The 17709-nt window shown below is 44.4% G+C and overlaps 1 protein-coding gene across 3 annotated transcripts in view; it reads left to right on the forward strand.

The window, feature by feature from the left end:
- Hus1 (HUS1 checkpoint clamp component) overlaps positions 1 to 14389 on the forward strand; it is a 20433-nt gene extending 6044 nt beyond the window's left edge. The window contains exons 4-8 of one of the 3 annotated variants that reach the window (XM_031338975.1): positions 1889 to 2002; positions 3045 to 3119; positions 7634 to 7733; positions 9049 to 9168; positions 10694 to 14389. In XM_031338975.1, the coding sequence (XP_031194835.1) occupies positions 1889 to 2002; positions 3045 to 3119; positions 7634 to 7733; positions 9049 to 9168; positions 10694 to 10776 (492 nt within the window). In that variant the 3' untranslated portion in view covers positions 10777 to 14389. Of the gene's footprint in view, positions 1 to 1888; positions 2003 to 3044; positions 3120 to 7633; positions 7734 to 9048; positions 9523 to 10693 lie in introns of those variants that run through there. The other 2 variants (XM_031338976.1, XM_031338974.1) reach the window with 2 other exon arrangements.
- Positions 14390 to 17709: the final 3320 nt, after the last annotated feature.

A 17709-nucleotide genomic window follows, 5' to 3' on the forward strand; every position in this document is an offset into this window, starting at 1 on the left:
CAAGCTGTCTCTGTGATCCTGTGATTCTGGGATCCTGTGACCCTGGGCTTGTTAGAGCACCTTGGAGTAGAGCTTTCTCTGTGTGTTGTGGGACTGGCTGCAGAGCTTGCACCCAAGGTCTGCTCAGGACACCAGCCCAGACAGACCAGAAGGAACCAGAACCACTGGGCTGGCAGAGTTCCTGTGTGCCTGTCCAGCTGGCCCCAGTTACTCCCAGTTTTGGGACAGAAGTTGGGTCCTCTTCACCTCTAATCCTGGGCATGTCGGAGCGCCTGAGAGTGGCGCTTCTTCTGGGTGTTGAGTGACTGGCTGCAGAGCTTGCACCCAAGGTCTGCTCAGTACACTAGCCCAGCGGGACCGGAATGCCAAGATGGACTTTTTAATTCCTAAAATGTTCATAGTCTTTCACGTATGGTTCTAACTGTTGTGGAACAAAATCATCAGTTACTACCTTCTTTTTTTTTTTTTTTTAAAGATTTATTTATTACATGTAAGTACATGCAGATCTCATTACAGATGGTTGTGAGCCACCATGTGGTTGCTGGGATTTGAACTCAGGACCTTCAGAAGAGCACTCAGTGCTCTTAACCGCTGAGCCTTCTCACCAGCCCAATTATTTCCTTCTGAGTGCTTCTCTGGGTATGTCTTTTTTGCCTGTCTTCCAGACTGGCAACATTGGTTGGACTTTCCATGCTGAGTTTCTCTCCAGGACTTGAGTTTCTCTCCAGGACTTGCCCCTTTCTTTAGTGCTCCGCCCTAACCCACTTAGGCCCTCCTTCTCTTTACAAATGTCCTTTCTTACATGTGCTCTGCATGTCTGTGGGTCAGTATTGCATTTGTTTTCAAGCTGGCTTCAGACGTTAAATTTCATGCCTTCATAATTTGTATGTGTTCTTAGAGCATTCCATGTAACATTAAGTTTGGACTTATTTAGTTCTTTTGTTTTGTCTTGAGATATGATTTCTTTGTGTAGCCTTGGCTGTCCTGGAAATAGCTCTGTAGACTAGGCTGGCATCAAACCCAGAGATCCACCTGCCTCTGCCTCCCAGATGCTGGGCTTAAAGGTGTGTACCACTACTTGATGGATTTATTTAGTTTTAAGGAAAAGCAAGGTGGTAATATATAATACTTTTCTAAGTAAGAATGCAAAATATTTTGGTTTCTATTTGTTTTGTTGTTGTTTTGAGACAGATTCTCACAATGTAGCTCTGACTGTCTTAGAATTCACTATGTAGACCAGGCTGTACTTGAATTTACAGAGATCCACCTGCTTCTGCCTCCTGAGTGCTGGGATCCAAGGTGTGCACCGCTATGCCCAGCATTACTTTGGTTTTCGAGTTTTCGAAATGCTTCTAGTAATAAATATGGTTTATCCTTTTAGTATTGTAAAAGCTGTAACATATTTAGGGTGTGGCACACAATGGCCTAGCAGATTTGCCTCTTTCTGTCTCCCGGGTTTATGAATGCAGACACTGTTCCTCTGCCTGAATCCCTCACCTCATCTTCAGCTTCTTGACAGTTGCCTACATCTCTAATGTTGATGCCCTCTGAGGCAGCACCCCAAAGGTTCTCCCTTACTCCTCCCACCATCACTCTCTCTCATTCAGCCTCCTCGCTGATGTGTTTTCCTCAGGCTCTGATGAGTGTCTGGTACAGCTGTACTTGCTTGCTTTCTTATCCATCCATCTTGTCTTAGTCATCACAATGTTAAAAGACTCATAGGGCCCTGAGCATAACAGGTACACCACACCAACAGTATTGCTTGAATAGATTTTGAGTGGGTGGATTAAGAACATTCCATTTGGAACTGAAAATATTTAGCATCCATTCTTATGTTTTTGTTTTGGTTTAGCATTGACAACATAAACTATGCTAACTTTTTTCTTAGCAGTTGTCTTCATCAAGCAGTAGTAGCAGAATTGTGGTGCATGATATTCCTATAAAAGTTATTCCAAGAAGGCTGTGGAAGGATCTACAAGAACCCTCCGTCCCAGATGCTGATGTAAGTGTTGCCAGCAGTCCAGCTGTTCAACATACAATAAAGGGCAGGGATTGAATTCTCTGATACTAGCTGTTGTCTTACAGTGTGTTGTATTTGAAGTTGTATAGTTTCTGAAAAGAATTCGAGTCATTTAACAAGACTCCAGATGTAAGTATGTGCCTTTCCTTATATACATATGTATATAAGGCTACATATACAATTTCCTTACATATGCAAATCCTGTAAAAGAACTGATACCCATTTAGAAATGCCACACTTTCCATATAAGAGGGTAAATGCCTTGCTCAGTGATGGCCTGTATACAAAAGAAAACAGAACCTAAGCTGTACTTTGGAAGGCAATCTGTATCTATCATGACTCTTGGCCAAAAGCACAAATGTTTCATAGGCCTTGATGAAAGAGCCAGAAAAGGCATTTTGTTGACTTGAAGCTTAGGTTAGCTGTGGCACTTCTAGGAACTCAGGGCCATTGCAAACAAAGAGGATGCAAATGGTCCTTTGTCTTGCATATATGAAAGGAAATTAATCAGGTACTGGATGAAATGTGTAACTGACTGTCACTAGAATGTGTCTATACAGGTTTGGAAAAAGACAGCATTACATACAGCTCTGTTGGTAACATAGTGCAAATGAGTTGTGATAATGCCTGCCTGTACTCTTACACAGAGTACACAGCAGACCCCTGAGTCCTATAAAACATTTCCCAGAGGAAGGCTTCTTGCTCAGCACTTCAGGTATATTCCCCTTGGACCTGTATATGGGTATCTCAGCTGAAGTACTGTGTTCCTTCTTGAACCATAACAATGCCCTTGGGAGTATGGTCACCATGGTAACCAGAGCCAGGTATTCTGGCATCTTTACTTGCTAGAGTAAGTCAGTGTCATTTTTAAAGTTTTAAAGAAAGTTTATTTGGAAATTTTTTTTTAGAAATGTGATTCTGAGTTTTTAAATACCGCTGTAATTCATAGCTGTTGATTGAATACCTGTGGTTATAAACTATGTTTCGGTTTCTAATGCTTGTGATTGCTCCTACTCATTTTTAGGTCAGTATTTGTTTACCAGCCTTGAAGATGATGAAGAGTGTTGTGGAAAAAATGAGAAACATCAGCAATCACCTTGTAAGTTATTACTCCTTCAGAGAAGAGCTGTGAGTGAGCCCTAGCTCTGTGCTTGGCTCACCCTGGGAAGCAGCTTCACTATACACCCAGGGGTAGGTGCTCCGTTGCCTGAGACACAAGGTGTCTCAGCTAGTGGGTTTCTTCTCACCGAGGCCCCACTGGGAAGGACAGAGTTTTGCCTACAGGGACCTATTCTAATGCCTTTCAGCTCTTACTCACTGGGGAAAGCTTTCAAACTTGCCTTTAATCCCTCGTGTTTATAGTATATCAGGAGCATAGTCAACAGTTCTGGTATTTTGTTTCTTGTAATTTGGACAGAACATTTCAGGCTTTATTATTATTATTAATTCATTTATTTATTTAAATTACATTCTAATTACATTATGTTACATTACATTGTATCACAGCTCCACTTCCCTCTTCTCCTCCCAGTCCCTCCCTCTTCACCTCCCCTCCCTTCATCTCCTGCCTCCTCACTTTCTTCTCAGAAAAGGGGAGATACTCCCTGGATATCAAGCAGCCTTGGTTTATTTAAGTTTATAGGGTTTAAGTTGCTGTAGAAGTAGGTGCATCTTCTGCTGAAGCTACACAAGGCAGCTCAGTTAGGAGGAAGGGATCTAAAGGCAGGAAGCAGACTCACAGACAGCCCCTTGTACTTACAGGAAGACCTAGTTGCACAACTATTACATATGGCAGAGGGCCCAGGTTCGTCCCATGTGTGCTCTCTCTGGATGGCTGTTTAGTCTCTGTAGGCCCCTATGGGCCTAGGTGAGATGATTCTGTGGGTTTTCGGTGGCATCCTTGACCCATCTGACTCCTTCAGTCCTTCCTTGTCCTCTTCTACAGGATTCTCCAAGCTCTACTTAATGTTTGGCTGTGGGTCTCTGCATCTGTTTCCATCAGTTGCTGGGTGAGGCCTCTCTGATGACTGTTATGCTAGGTTCCTGTCTGCAAACATAGCAGAATATCATTAATAGTGTCAGGGAGGGCCTCCCTCCCATGACATGGGTTTCAAGCTGGGCCAGTCATTTGTTGGCCCTTCCCTCAAATTCTGCACCATCTTTTACTCTTGCACATCTTGTAGGCAGCACAAAATGTGGGTCTGTGGTTTTGTGACTGGGTTGGTGTCTCAATTCCTCCATTGGAAGTCTTCCCTTGTTACAGGAGATGGCCAGTCCAGGCTCCATATCCCTATTAGTAGGTGTCTTAGCAATCATCCTCATAGATTCCTGGGAGTTTCCATTGCCCTAGGTTTCAAGCTTGTCCCAGAGATCCCCCCCCCCCCCCCCCCCCCCCCCCCCCCCCCGCACACACCCCAATCCAGTTGTGTTTTCTAGTACTCTCTCCCTCTGCCTCCCCCATCTCATCCCTCCTGTTCTCATCCCTATCCCCCCCATTCCAGCCAGTTCCCTCCCTCTATCCCCTCCTAATGTCTAGTCTCTTTCCACTTCTCAATGAGAGTCAAGCATTCCTCACCCCTGCGCCCTTTGGGCCCTCCTTTTTACTTAGCTTCTTTGGGTCTGTCTGTGGTTTGTAGCATTGAGCTCTTGTAGGAATCTTTACACCACAAAAGGCTTTTCAAACCTAGGAAGTGTTTTGCTGCCCTTAGTCATCTTTCTCTTGAGTTCTCACTTCAGAGCAGTGCTGCCACTGAACTTGTCCAACTGAACGCTCTTCTTTCCTGAGTCTTCACAGCTGCTGTCTGAAGGGAAAATCAGTTTCCCTGGAAGTGGCACAGTGTGCTGTCGGTGGTGGTCACTGCCACTGCCATGGTATTGCTCTGGTTGCCAGGCTGGCTTCCTCTAAGGTACCCTGGAACTTCTAGGAGGTTCAGGAGGCCCAGAGGGAAAAGTCAGGCAACTAACTGAGGTATCCATTTGCTTGTTCTTTCTGTCTTAGAAACAAGTCAGCAAAGTAGAACGTGAAAGGGGGCTTCGATGAGAATGGTGGTAGTTGTTTCTCTTCTGTGCTGGAAAACTGCTAATAGGAAGTTACCAAGCTAGCATGGCCAGCTGCTTAATGAGATCTTTCTGGGTACCTGGTATTCTGAAGAACTAAGTAGATGCCTCTGGGAGAGGCTGCATGTCTTAATAGTTTGTGGAATAAAGAACTTGCAAAGTTAGGGAATCATCTTGGTCCATCTCCACACTTATAGTGAAACCCACAAGTGCACAGATCAGTAGGGGATCATGGCTGAGTCCTGTACGAAGATACTGCATAAATGATAGCTGAGGCCAGACTTAGAGGGGGCTGACATGGCTGCTGCTGTACCAGGACAGAGCAGCAGTACTCACAGAACAACTTGGGGAGAGGACTCAGAGCTCCAACACTCATGCTTTCCCCACGGGGCCCTCTCTTTAACTCCTCTTTTCTCTGCCCTGGTACTGTTGCCAGAGCTCACAGGAGTCTCCTTTCTTCTTAAGCTCCAACCATGCCCATCCTGGTTTGTTTATTTTTTATCTGAAAGGAGATTTGTCAGCTTGTTCAAGACATACTTCATTTCTGGTTTGGTTGTTGGTGTCTGCCTAACTGGTCTACAGAAGGGCCCCATGTAGTCTGCTGTCAGTGTTCTACCAACCAAGAACACAAACATGTTACCTAATCTGGAGAGGGAAGGTAGGCCTCCTGTGTGCTTTGCTGGCAGAGGACCCTGGGTAAGTGAGAGGACAGGAAGGCACCCTGCCAGTATAGCGCTTTAAGATACAGCATTAGCATGCCTGGAAACTGGTCAACACATGGGGTCTCCTGTCCTTCTCACTCTACTTCCCCTCCCAGAGTGGCTGCATAACCACAACCAGGGGATCCAGAGAGGGGAGAGGAGAACACCGAGGGGTGCTAGAGACCTCAGGAGGCCTGTGAGCAGGCTTCAGGGAGCAGCTCATTTAATGGGAGGAACAAAGGCTTTGAGCTTGAGTAGAGGCTATGAGATGGGTGTACAGCATTGATTGGAGCCAGGTGGTCATTTCCATAGGAAGGAGTTCAAGGAGCTTGCTGGACAAGGAGAGGGGGAGTTTAACCTGGTGACTTCTTCTGGTATGGGCAAAGACCAAGGGTGCAGGACCACATCCGAGGCTGGTGAAGGAGTGGTCTGTCTTCCTACCATTCTCAAGATGAGATTTCCAGAGTTGGACACCACTTGACCCCATTTCTGCTCCTGACCGGCTCCTCCCTGTTCCATGGTTCCCTGGCCCCACAGTCTCCCATGCTTGTTCCTTAAAATTTCTGAACTCCAGATCTTCTCATTCTAGAAACAAAAAAGTTAGGTTCTTTGAAGTGAGATAAGTTCTTTTTTTTTTTTTTTTTTTTTTTTTTTTTTTTTTGAGCTTTCGACACACACTAAGTATGTGTCACGGCCTTCTACTTGAGTAATTTTCTTGGCAGAGGATGCTTCCATGTTAACACTTCTTTCAGTAACCCCGATGATTTAAGTTGCGGTTGAGTGGACTCTTGTGTGCGTCGAGGTACCCAGTTTCCTAAGCATCAAGATAAGGGCTTACATTTCCTAGCAATGGGCTTAATGACCGTAGAGTGCCATTAGCTGACTACTGGCTAATGGCTACTTGTACTGGTACCTACGATAAGCTGCCTCTGAATTCATCAGAGCGATAAAATGCTGGTAACAGCTGGACTGCTGTCCCACTAGAGATAACAATGTCTCCAGCACCGGTTTTCACTGAACCTAAGCATCTGACTCTGAAGGCTTCCCACCACACCGCAGTGTTTCTCATCCAGAGTCTTTCTTAGTTCTTCAGTAAGCTGGTCCAAGAAGGCTGATTCTAGTATCACATCTGAAGTCACTTCCAGTAGAGCACACATCGTTAAGCATTGTTACTGGGTGCGGTCAGAAGACAGGCAGCATTAGCATGCCCTGAAAACTGGTCAGAAGTATGGAGCCTGGGTACACACCTGAGTCCAGCACTCCATCTTAACCAGATCTCAGTGATTCTCAGGCCCAGAATGTGATGATGGGGCTCTTCTTGCAAGAGCCACAGACACAACCTATCATGTCCGTTGCTTCTTGCATTAAATGAGAAAGGAGAAGACAGGCATCTCTGAAGGGGTGCATATTTTGATGGCTTGACTCTCCAGACTCTAATCCATCCTTGCTGTGCCTCTCCAAGATGTAACGTTCTTCCTCTCACCTGCCAGAGCATTCCTCCTATTCAGTTAGGGTCCTTCTTTGCCTCCACGCTTGCTAGAAGGGACCCCTTGCCTCCACTCTGCCCACATTACTTTGTTGGGGCCTCCAGAGCCCTGATCCTTGGCAGTGTCCCAGCCATGCCCCTCCCACTTCCCCATGCTGAGTTTTCCTCTAGGGGGGTATCTTCTTTGTTTTAAGGAATTTCTGTAATCTGGGATGTCAACTCCTCTCTGTGGTTGATGCCTTAGGGCTTCAGTGCCCTGTGAGGTGTGCCGAGGTTTGTGCCACTGCCTTGTTACCTGGCTTTTGTGGAAGCTGGCACCACATGGTTGCTTTCCCCCCTTTTTAATACTGACTTTTATTCAATTTTCAGGTGATTGAAGCAAACCTAAAGGGAGAACTAAACCTAAAGATAGAAACTGAGTTAGTGTGTGTGACTACTCATTTTAAGGATCTTGAAAACCCTCTATTATGTGAGTTTTCTTATGGATTATATTTTGCTTCTAATAAAATTGTTTCAATATATATTAAGTTCTCAATGAACACGTTGAAGTTTGGTTTTCTTTGTCTCCCATTTGAAAAGGGGCTAAGATTAGACTCCCTGTCCCTGTGACTTAGGTGCAGTTAGCACTAGGCAAAGGGCCAGGTTACCAGGCAGAAGGTGTGCAGAAGGGTGCTTCCCTCCTGTGGGATTCAGATCAAAACAGTGACTTCCAAGAACTCAGTAGCTCTTCACTTGTCACTATGCTGTGAGAGGTTAAGATTCTCATCGGGACCAGAGTCTCAAGGTGTGTCTTATTTCCTCCTCTAGTCAATCCAAGCAATCCTTCAAGTTTAGGTTTTATACAAAATATGGTTCAGATATACTTGGTTACACTTTTTATCTCATAAAGGCAAGAAAGGAATGTAGAATCAGTTCAGTAAGCCTTGAAGGGAGGGGTGGTTGGATAGCTTGGTGAGCCATGAGCCCAAAGTAAAATCCTGTCCTTAAGTAGAGAAGTAGCCAGAGAATCAGAAGAAAAGTATCTAGAATAGTGGGAGCCATTTTGTGATATACATGTGTCCAGATAAGGTGACTCCATGACTTTTAGAGTATGATTGGTTTTTCCAGGTTTGCTTCTACAAAGGCATAAATATTACTTTTAGCCCCTCAAGAGAAATATTTACTTTGTAGTGAGGGGCACATTACTCCAGTAAAATGAAGTCCATAGCCTGAAGCTTCTGACAAAGGTGTGTGAATGACCTTGGTTTTCTTGGTGTTCTGTGTGTTTGTTCATAATATATATTGAGTCTATGGTCTCTGCATGCTAGGGAAGTGATCTACCACTGAGCTACCGCCCTAGTCCTGACATGAGTTATTTTGTGTCAAATTACAGTATTTTAACTAGTTCAAATGTCTGCTGAAGAGGATTGCCTTACTGGGCATCACTGGGAGGGGAGCCCTTTGGTCCTGTGGAGGCTCAATGACCCAGGGTAGGGGAATGCTAGGGCACTGAGGAGGAGTGGGTGGACGGGTGGGAGAGGACCTTCATAGAGGCAGAGGGAGGGGGAGGGGATACAGGGGTTGTGGAAGGGAAACTGGGAAGGATGATAACATTTGAAATGTAAATAAATAAAATAACCAATAAAAAAAATGTCGGCTGAATGAATAACATCCAAACTTGCAGTCTACCAGGCTACTAAAAAGAGCTGTAGGGTCTATCAGTTAGTTAGTAAACACGCCTTGGACATTTCTGAGTTCCTTGTTATGGGAATGTTGGACTTAACAAACTATTCATGTCATTGCAGCCTCTGACAGTGTCTCTCAAAACAGACACCCAGAAGACATGGCCAAGGTGCACATTGACATAAGGAAACTCCTCCAGTTTCTTGCTGGACAGCAAGTGACTCCCACCAAGGCAGTGTGCAGTGAGTTTGCCTCTCCATTACTCCCTTCCTGTGTGATATGCATACAGTCCTACATGTGCAAGTATACCCAGTTCTGGGAACTCGAGCTCCCTGGAACAGTCAGGCTTGAAAGGTTCCTCAAGCCAGAGGTATCTAGAGATGCTGAGGAAGAGTGATGCTGAGCAGTGTAGAGCCAGAAAGCCAGTAGCCATGCTGGACTAGCAGTGGGCTGCAGCCTGCTGCTGTCAGCAGTGGGCTCTGCCTACGGTACTGTCAGGACAGGGCAGATTGTCTCACAGCAGCCATGAGTCTGTCAGGTTTTGTGTAATCAGAGTCCTGTGTACGCTTTTGCTTAGATCTGAGTCTCCCCTCAAGCTGGTTCCTTTCATTGCCCATCTTCCCTCACTAACCAAAGCTGCCTCCTCAGTTGTTGGTCATTCGTTGTTTGGGTCTGGCTCTGACTGTTACACACTGTTCCATTCCTCTTCACCTGCTCACCCCACTGCGCTAGGCAGTTCCTCAAGAGCTTCTGGAGGCTCTGTGACTCCTCGGTTTTGTGTTTGTTTTTGTTCTTTTAAATAAAGGCACAGCAAATGGCCTGAATGTGATATCCTTCCCTTTATGGAAAGCACTCAGGCTGACCTCTCATCCATTCCATTAGTCGGCAAGGCTGAGAGGAAGATGACCTGAGACTAGACCTTATAATAATAAAACAGAAAGTTCTGAGTAGCTCTGTTAAGGACCAGCCTTCCTAAATGACAAAAAAGAAAAAAAAAAGGATGTGTCCCAGTTAGGGTTGCCATTGCTGTCATGAAACACCATGACCAAAAGCAGATTAGAGGGGAAAGGGTTTATTTGCCTTACACTTCCACAGCACTGTTCATGGTCAAAGCAAGGACAGGAACTCAAACAGGGCAGGAACCTGGAAGCAGGAGCTGAGGAAGAGGCCACAGAGGAGTGGCTTGCTCCTTATAGCTTGCTTAGCTTGCTTTCTTACAGATTCCAGGAGTAGGAGCCCTGTGGTGGCACCACCCACAAGGGTCTGGGTCCTCACCCATCAATTACTAATTCATTGCCTACAGCCCTATCTTGTGAGCCATTTTCTCAACTGAGGCTCTCTCCTCTCTGATATCTAGCTTGTATCAAATTTACATAAAGCTAGCCAGCACAGACTGAGAAACCATAGAAGAGACACTGAGAGGCTGTGGGATCAGAACACAGGGAAGAGTTTCATGATTTATGGTATAGCTAACACAGTGTGCACAAGGGCACAGTATTCAGACCTGGCCCACATACATGTGAGTACATGCTTTTACATTACAGGGAGGCTAATTTGCTTAAATCAGCCTGATTTTTATCCTAAAGCCTGGGCAGCTTCATTCTTCACCTCTCACTGTTCCCGGTAGGTGGCAGTGACATGTGCTGTGACCCTCAGGAGCCTTCAGAGGGAACAGACACCAAGCATAAGAGGTGCCCATGGCAGATAAGCCTTTGTGATAGGTGGGGATGAGAATCTGTTTTTAACATCTGGATCTTTTCCTCCTAGATATTGTGAATAACAGAACTGTCCACTTTGATTTGCTCCTGGAAGACGTCTCTCTTCAGTATTTCATCCCAGCCTTGTCCTAGCACCATCTCAGCAGACTTGGGAGCACAGAGACTTTTGTCTCAATGAGAGAAGCACTGGACAATATGGTCAGTCAGCTGCCTGTCCACACAGTACCACACATCTGTACTTGGCTTATTTCTCTCCCTGTGTTGCTTTAAGCACAAATGGAATTAATGAGGCATAGTTGGATAATCATTCCTTCAGATTACTCAATACTAACCCCCTTATCCCCTTTAAGACATTAAGAAGAAAAGAGAATTTATTTTTTATAGGGTTTTTGTTGTTTTGTTTTCTTCTGGTACCGGAGATGAGACCAGGGCCTCAGGCATGCTAAGCACATGCTCTGCCACTGAGCTGTCCCCCATTCCTATCTAAATTTGAGTAGTGATTTGTCACTGAGGTTACAAAAATTATATGTGTAGAATTCATGTTGTAGTTAGTTCAGAGGAGTACTACCCAGGTAGTTTCCAGCTCATTCCCTGGTACAGCACAATTGTCTGCTTTCAGAGTGTAGCGTGCTCATTTCTCCCACCACACATCTGAGAGCTCAGTGCAAAATGGACAGCCACTCCATTCCTGCAGCATGCCCAGTTTCTCGCCACACTGTATACAGCTGCAGTCTGTGGAGCCTTGCATGATTTACTGAAGATTCAAATCCACTCACTTCCTTCTCACTGCCTGCAGAGCCAGAGTGCCTGAGGAACCTACAGAGCTCCTAGCCTGGAGAAATTGGGTCCCTGAGAGCCTAAAGGACCCAGAAATCTACCCTAACCCACACAGTTCCCATCTTGAACTTGTCCTTTTTGTAATTTCTGGTTTTAGGTTATAACTTCATTCCCTGTTTTGTAGCACTCGGGATCAAGCCTAGGACTAGGTACATGCTAGGCAAGCACTGTGTGCCAAACTAGATCTCCAGTCCTTTATATCATAATCTTGTATAATTCTTCCATAGTGTCAGATCTACCCTGTATAAAGCACATTGTTTTGTGTAAAGCAGTTGAAGCTTGGCTTTTTGTCATATCTGTGAAGTGATAAGGGTGTGTCCTGCTCCTGAATTGGAGCTGGCTCACCCTATACAGTGACTTCCCATTCTCCAAAAACACCGTTACTTCCCATTCTCCAAAAACCGTAAAACAGGTTTTCTGTTTTAACTAGGTGTCAGGTGTCCCATGAGGTGGCATCATAAATAGAGTTTTCATGTCACAAAGTCAAGGCCTAAGTTGCCTAGGATAAGATTTTAAAAGAAAAAAGAAAATGAAACAAAAAGAACATTTCATTTTTGGCTTTTTCAAATTATTTAGGAAAAGTATTTCTCAAAGGCTGTTAGAATTATCCATTGTATCCATTTTTACTAGAAAGGTTCTTGTGTAAGTCAAGTTGGGCGCAGATGAAATTTCCAGAGACTCCCTACACCTTATTCCTTAGGCTTGTCTTTCTGAGGGAAGTACCAGAACCTCACTAGTCACCAATTTCACCACTGTGCTGCATACCTGATGCCATTAACTTTACAGTGACCTAACGTGGGGGACAAGACTCCATTGGCAGTCAAGGGCTGTAGTCTTTCTGGTCCTTGTCACAACTTTCTGCAAAGTGTTCCTTTCATAGCTTATGTCTCAAGGAGCTGTAGTCAAAGGAGAGAGCTAAGAAAGTGCCAGGTTATGGGAACTCGGAGCTGCTTTGTAGAACCCCATCCTGAGGTGGAGACTGATGCCAGAGACATTTTACTGAGTGTTGAAGGAGCAAGTTGTCTGAGGTTTGTAAATGTTCTTTCACTTACTGTGACTGCCTAAAACTCTGAGGTTTGGGGAGTACTCCCACACATATGAGACCCAGTAAGAGAGCCCCTGATCTTGCCTGCCAGGGCTCAGAACCCACGTCCCTGGTAGCTATGTCTTGAAACTGAGATTTTGAGACTGTCCTGAGACAGTCAGGAATGCAGAAGAATTCCTAATGCAGTCACTTATGCCAGTGTCCAAGTGGGACTTGTTTTCCTGTAGCCCTCCTTTGGCTTTGGTACCTTCCTACCCATCAGGTCTCCAGACTGAGTCAGTCCTGCTGAACATCCTGCCACAGAGAAGCCTGCTCTTGGCAGCCTGAAAAGCAGTTCAACATCAGTTCTGGGGCAGGAATTCTGGTTCTTCCACCTGGAACAGTGGCTGATGACATTCTTGGTAAACGTCACCCAATTAGTGGAGTATCCATTGTTTTTAAGACATACAATTCTGTACTTTTTCATTTTAAAGATTTTATTGGGATATCAGGGCATCCAAGCTGGAGGAGTGTTAGATGGCTCAGGGTTCACTCAATCCACGCAGTCGTTCCCCACCTTTCAGTCTGTGCCCTCCCTCCTGGTTATCTACTCTGTTTCTATACTTGCCTACTCTGCACAGCTTTTTAGCTTCCCCCCAAGGCATCCAGGCCTCTGGAACCACCATTCTTTACTACAGCTATGAGGGCCTGAGTGCTCTTGACTCTGTGGTTATCAGAATGTGCATATCAAATATATACTGGTTCCAGCCTTTGCACCTTGGCTTTTACCCATGTCCATCCTTGTATAGTAAATCTGTCTAGAAATTCTGTATCCCTGCAGGCACTGTAGCCATTGAGGAGCTTGATGACTTTGGTATTTCTACAAGGGCGATCTCCCAGCATTCACACTTAGGTTGCTGTGAGGCGCATCCTGGTTTTTATTTAAAGGGCCCTGGGTAGGCTAGCTCTGCTCTGCTCACACTGTCTCATGTGAACAGACCAGGCCAGAACAGACTCCTACAAAGTCTCAGAATGTGAGGAAGCCAAATGTCAGCTCCTGTCTATTTTTTCCACTGTGGAGTCAGGTACAGGGAATTTCTCCATGTGGGGTACTATGAGCTGCGTAGAGTAGCTTTGTAATTACTCTGGCTGTCTGCTCATGGTTTTGCATTTCTCTGTGACCCAATGGGTAGCACAGCTTCACTCCAGAGTTTGGAGAATTCAGGGTAGTCATCTTGCTGCTGCAAAGTTAGTAGTTGGAATTATGTGGGGACATGGAGAAGTGACAGTTTCTACTCCACGATTTTGCTAATGCCACTCAGTTCAGTGCTTTTGTGTGGATTATGATGGAGAGTCTAAAGGGAGCTTGAGTTTGCCAATTTTTTTCTAAGAACAGTGTTAAACTAAGAGACTATAAATTAAAATCACTTGGACATTGATGGTAGGAGGGATGTTAGTACCACTGTCTTGAAGTTCACTTTGCTATTTACTATCTGGGAAAGCTCAAAACTGCTCCCTTTGTTTGATTTAATACTTATGCTTGTAAGAGTCATTTACACAGGTTATAATCAAAGCTTAGTACTGTTATAAATAAGAGATTTCTCAATGTGAATGAACAGGGAACTGGTAAATAATCTGTACTGTGGTGTCACATTAAACCCTAATGCAATACACTAAAGTGCTGCTTATATGATAACAAAACCAGCGGGATGTTGCTGTCCATGGTGAGACATTAAAGTCCAGGAAGCAGATATCTAAACCCAGACATCCTGGGTGTTTTTGACTTCAGTCTTTTTATATTTGTGTATTTTCTAACAATTTCATGACCAACTTTGTAATGAAAATATTTTTATAGAATGAAATAAATATTTATAATTTAGCTAATACTTGGAATTTATTTATTAATGCACATATTCATCTGGCAGCTTTAATTTCCTGAACATTATACTTTAGGCATAATTTTCATAGCACATTCTATTTACCAGAATGGGAAGTTAGACTTTTTGTCATGTTGAATTTGTACTGGATTCATAGTACTGAACCCTGGATTAATAAGGCCCTCTTACCTGGTTGAATTTATTCTTATCATGGGCCCAACATGAACAAATTAGCTAGCAGTCCTTCATTGTGACAATGTATAAGAAGAAAGGTTGAGTCTGATAAGATGGCTCAGTGAGCAAGAATGCTTTCTGCCAAACCTAATTACCTGAGTTTGAACTAGAGACACACAGTGTGTGGAAGGGGAGAACCAACAGAAGTTATCCACATATATGTCTGCAGTGGCATACATGCATGTGCACACAGACACATAAACAAATAAGTGAATGTAATTTACCTCCTGCAAGGCAAAAACCAGAGAGGGAGAGCTGAGACATTGATGTCCCTTTCAAGGGCACACTCCCAGTAGAGCCTTCTTTCACCAGGCCCCTCATCCTACAGGCCCCTTCACATCAAAGCAGCCCCAAAGGCTGGAGAGTGACTCTGTGTGTGACTTTCGGAGGACATCCAAGGTCTAACCTATATAGTAACTGAAACCTGGTATGTGACATCGTCTGTAGAAGGAACTGAGTGCTTTCTTAAGGATGTAGTTTAAGCATTCTTGGGGAGAGCAGCTAACAGTATAAATGTAAATGTTGCTTTTATTTCCTCAGATGAAGTGACAAGTTGAGAGCTGTACCCAAGCATTACCAATACATGGCTTGGGCTGAGCCCAGAGCGATCCTAACTATCCCTAGGCCTAAGCATGGAAGCGTCTAACCTCTGTACAATCTAATCTTTTACAAGCTTGGACTTTGAAGGCTTCAGCTTCCAGCCTTCATCTGCTAAGCTAAGCCTAGAATGTTTCAGCTTACAAGATTTACTGCTGAATAAACTCACCGTTTCTAGCTCTTTCTGAGTTCTTGCTGGCTGAGTTCTTGAACTCAGCTGTTCCAGCTAAAACTCCTCTCCAACCTGACTGATTCAAATTGGCTTCTCTTGGCTTCTGACTGAATTACTCTGCTTGGAAAGACTACCTCTGAACTCTACAAACTGAACTGAACTAAACTCTTCTAAACCGAACTTCACTGTCTCCCTCACTGCTCTGAGTGACCTCTCTTTCCTGTCTCTCTTCTTGTGAGAATGGGGTGTATTCTATGTCTGATTCATTCTGTCAAATCTTTCTATGATTTGTTGTTTCGTCTGGCCCTCAATTTCAAACATGGCTGCCTCCTTCTATAAACTTTACTTTGATTGTTTGGGATTAAAGGTGTATACTAAGGATGTGTGTGAATTTCAGCCAGCATGATTAAATGTGTTGGCATGTCTGCATTCCAGCCAGACACACAGACCTAGAAGATCTTTGGATGTGATCCCTTGCCAGAGCAACCATGTTGCTGGATTAAAATTCCTCTACAAACCACAGATCACTGGGTAATCAATGAGACAAGCCCAGAGATAGTGGAACACCAGTCTGGAGTCCAGGTCCCTGTTGGCAGCAGCACTCTGCACAGTGCTGGATTCAACAATCTAGCACCCAAGGCTAAGACCATGGCTCTTCTCAGCAGTCAATCCTGCATAATCAATAGGTCTCCTAAGGGGCCACCAGTAAGTAAGTGACTGGGGTTAAAGAAAATGCAGCACTTAGGCCCATTTCTAAATTAGAAGGCATGGGTCAACACTTGTAGCCTTTCAAGCAAACAAAACCTAGAAAGTGACCTTGTTTTCAGGGGTCTGGTGGCCACGACCTCCCAGCAACACAAGGCACACAGTTGCTTTGCCGATGAATACAGGAAAATGATTCAGTGACATCATCTTTGCAGCTCATTGGTTTAGTCAGTGTGTCCAGTACACCATGACACCACTCGATGACAATAAGGCCCTCTACTCAGACAGCCTTCTATGCCCAAGCCAGGTTTGTTTGTGAGCTTAAGCTTTCAGAGACTCCATGTGTACACACCCTAAGCGCTTCTACACGCACGTGTTCATGTAGCTGTTTGTCATCTTTCTTAAGACAACATCCTACATAGCTCATCCTGTGAGGTGCCTTGCCTGAGAGGAAAAATGCAGGTGCCTAGACAGAAGCAAGAACAAGAATGAGTTGACTTTCTGCACTTTAATCTGAACATTTCTTTGATGGTTTGCAAAGGACTCTGCTGAAGAGTGAGAAATATAAGGAGTCCTTATAGTAGAAAGCATAGACCCAGCATCTCCTCAAGTTCACACTGCATGTTCATGCTGGGACTTCACCAGTTCCTAGAACATGCGGTATTTCAAATCAAGAATGTGATGCTCACTGCGACTTCAGTGTTTATTCCTCCTATGTACCCAGTGGATCTCCTTGCTGACTGAGTAAACTGTAAGTACCCAGGAAAAAGAACAGCAGCTTTACCCCAGATCTTGGGAGGAGAGAAAGGCCATGCACTGTACACCAACTCTTGTCCTTAGTCTGCCTTTGCACTCTGGATCCATAATGTCTGTATATGATCTGAGTTTTAAAAGGTATCACAAGTGTTTCAGATGATTCAGTTCATGATTCATACATATGCGTCCAGTGTCTATAACAGAGCGTTTACATTAGTAAAGGCAAGGCACTCCAGGTAAAAGGACAGGAGTGGAGGCAAGGCTGGGGATGATCAATTAAAATACTTACTGTACTCTAACCCTAAGGGGGCAGTAGTGGCACACATAGCTATTTGGTAGTCAACAGACCTCTAATTTGACTTAAGACCACTCAACAAGAGAGAGATCACTCTGGTCCTGGAAATCTAGCCCACTACCCAGGGATAGTGAAGTCATGGATCTCAAAGGAAGACTGCCACTTCAATACACCAGCATAATTCCTAACTACATTCTAAATGTGTGTTCCTATACCACAGGTAAGTGTAGTCCTCACCCCTCATCAAAGAAACTTCATCTTGCAATAGACAATACACGTTATTAAAATGTAGAGTTCTAGAACCCAGTCCACATCAAAAATGCACCTAAGGTTAAGGAACGGAGGAGCTATGCATGACATGAACAAGTACAAAACCAACAGACAAGCTAACATGGATAGAAGAGAACTCGAGAGGCCTCAACCCCAGACAAAGAACTACCCAAGTCTTACTTAGAGTGGGAGATAGTCTTCCCCAGGGAAGAGCACACCAACCCATTACCTAACACCAAATGATCAGTCCTGAAAACATATACATACAAGTAATATAGAAAATGAGCAGGTTATATTT

This window comes from Mastomys coucha, unplaced genomic scaffold (genome assembly GCF_008632895.1).
Source record: "Mastomys coucha isolate ucsf_1 unplaced genomic scaffold, UCSF_Mcou_1 pScaffold22, whole genome shotgun sequence".
Classification (NCBI taxonomy): domain Eukaryota; kingdom Metazoa; phylum Chordata; class Mammalia; order Rodentia; family Muridae; genus Mastomys; species Mastomys coucha.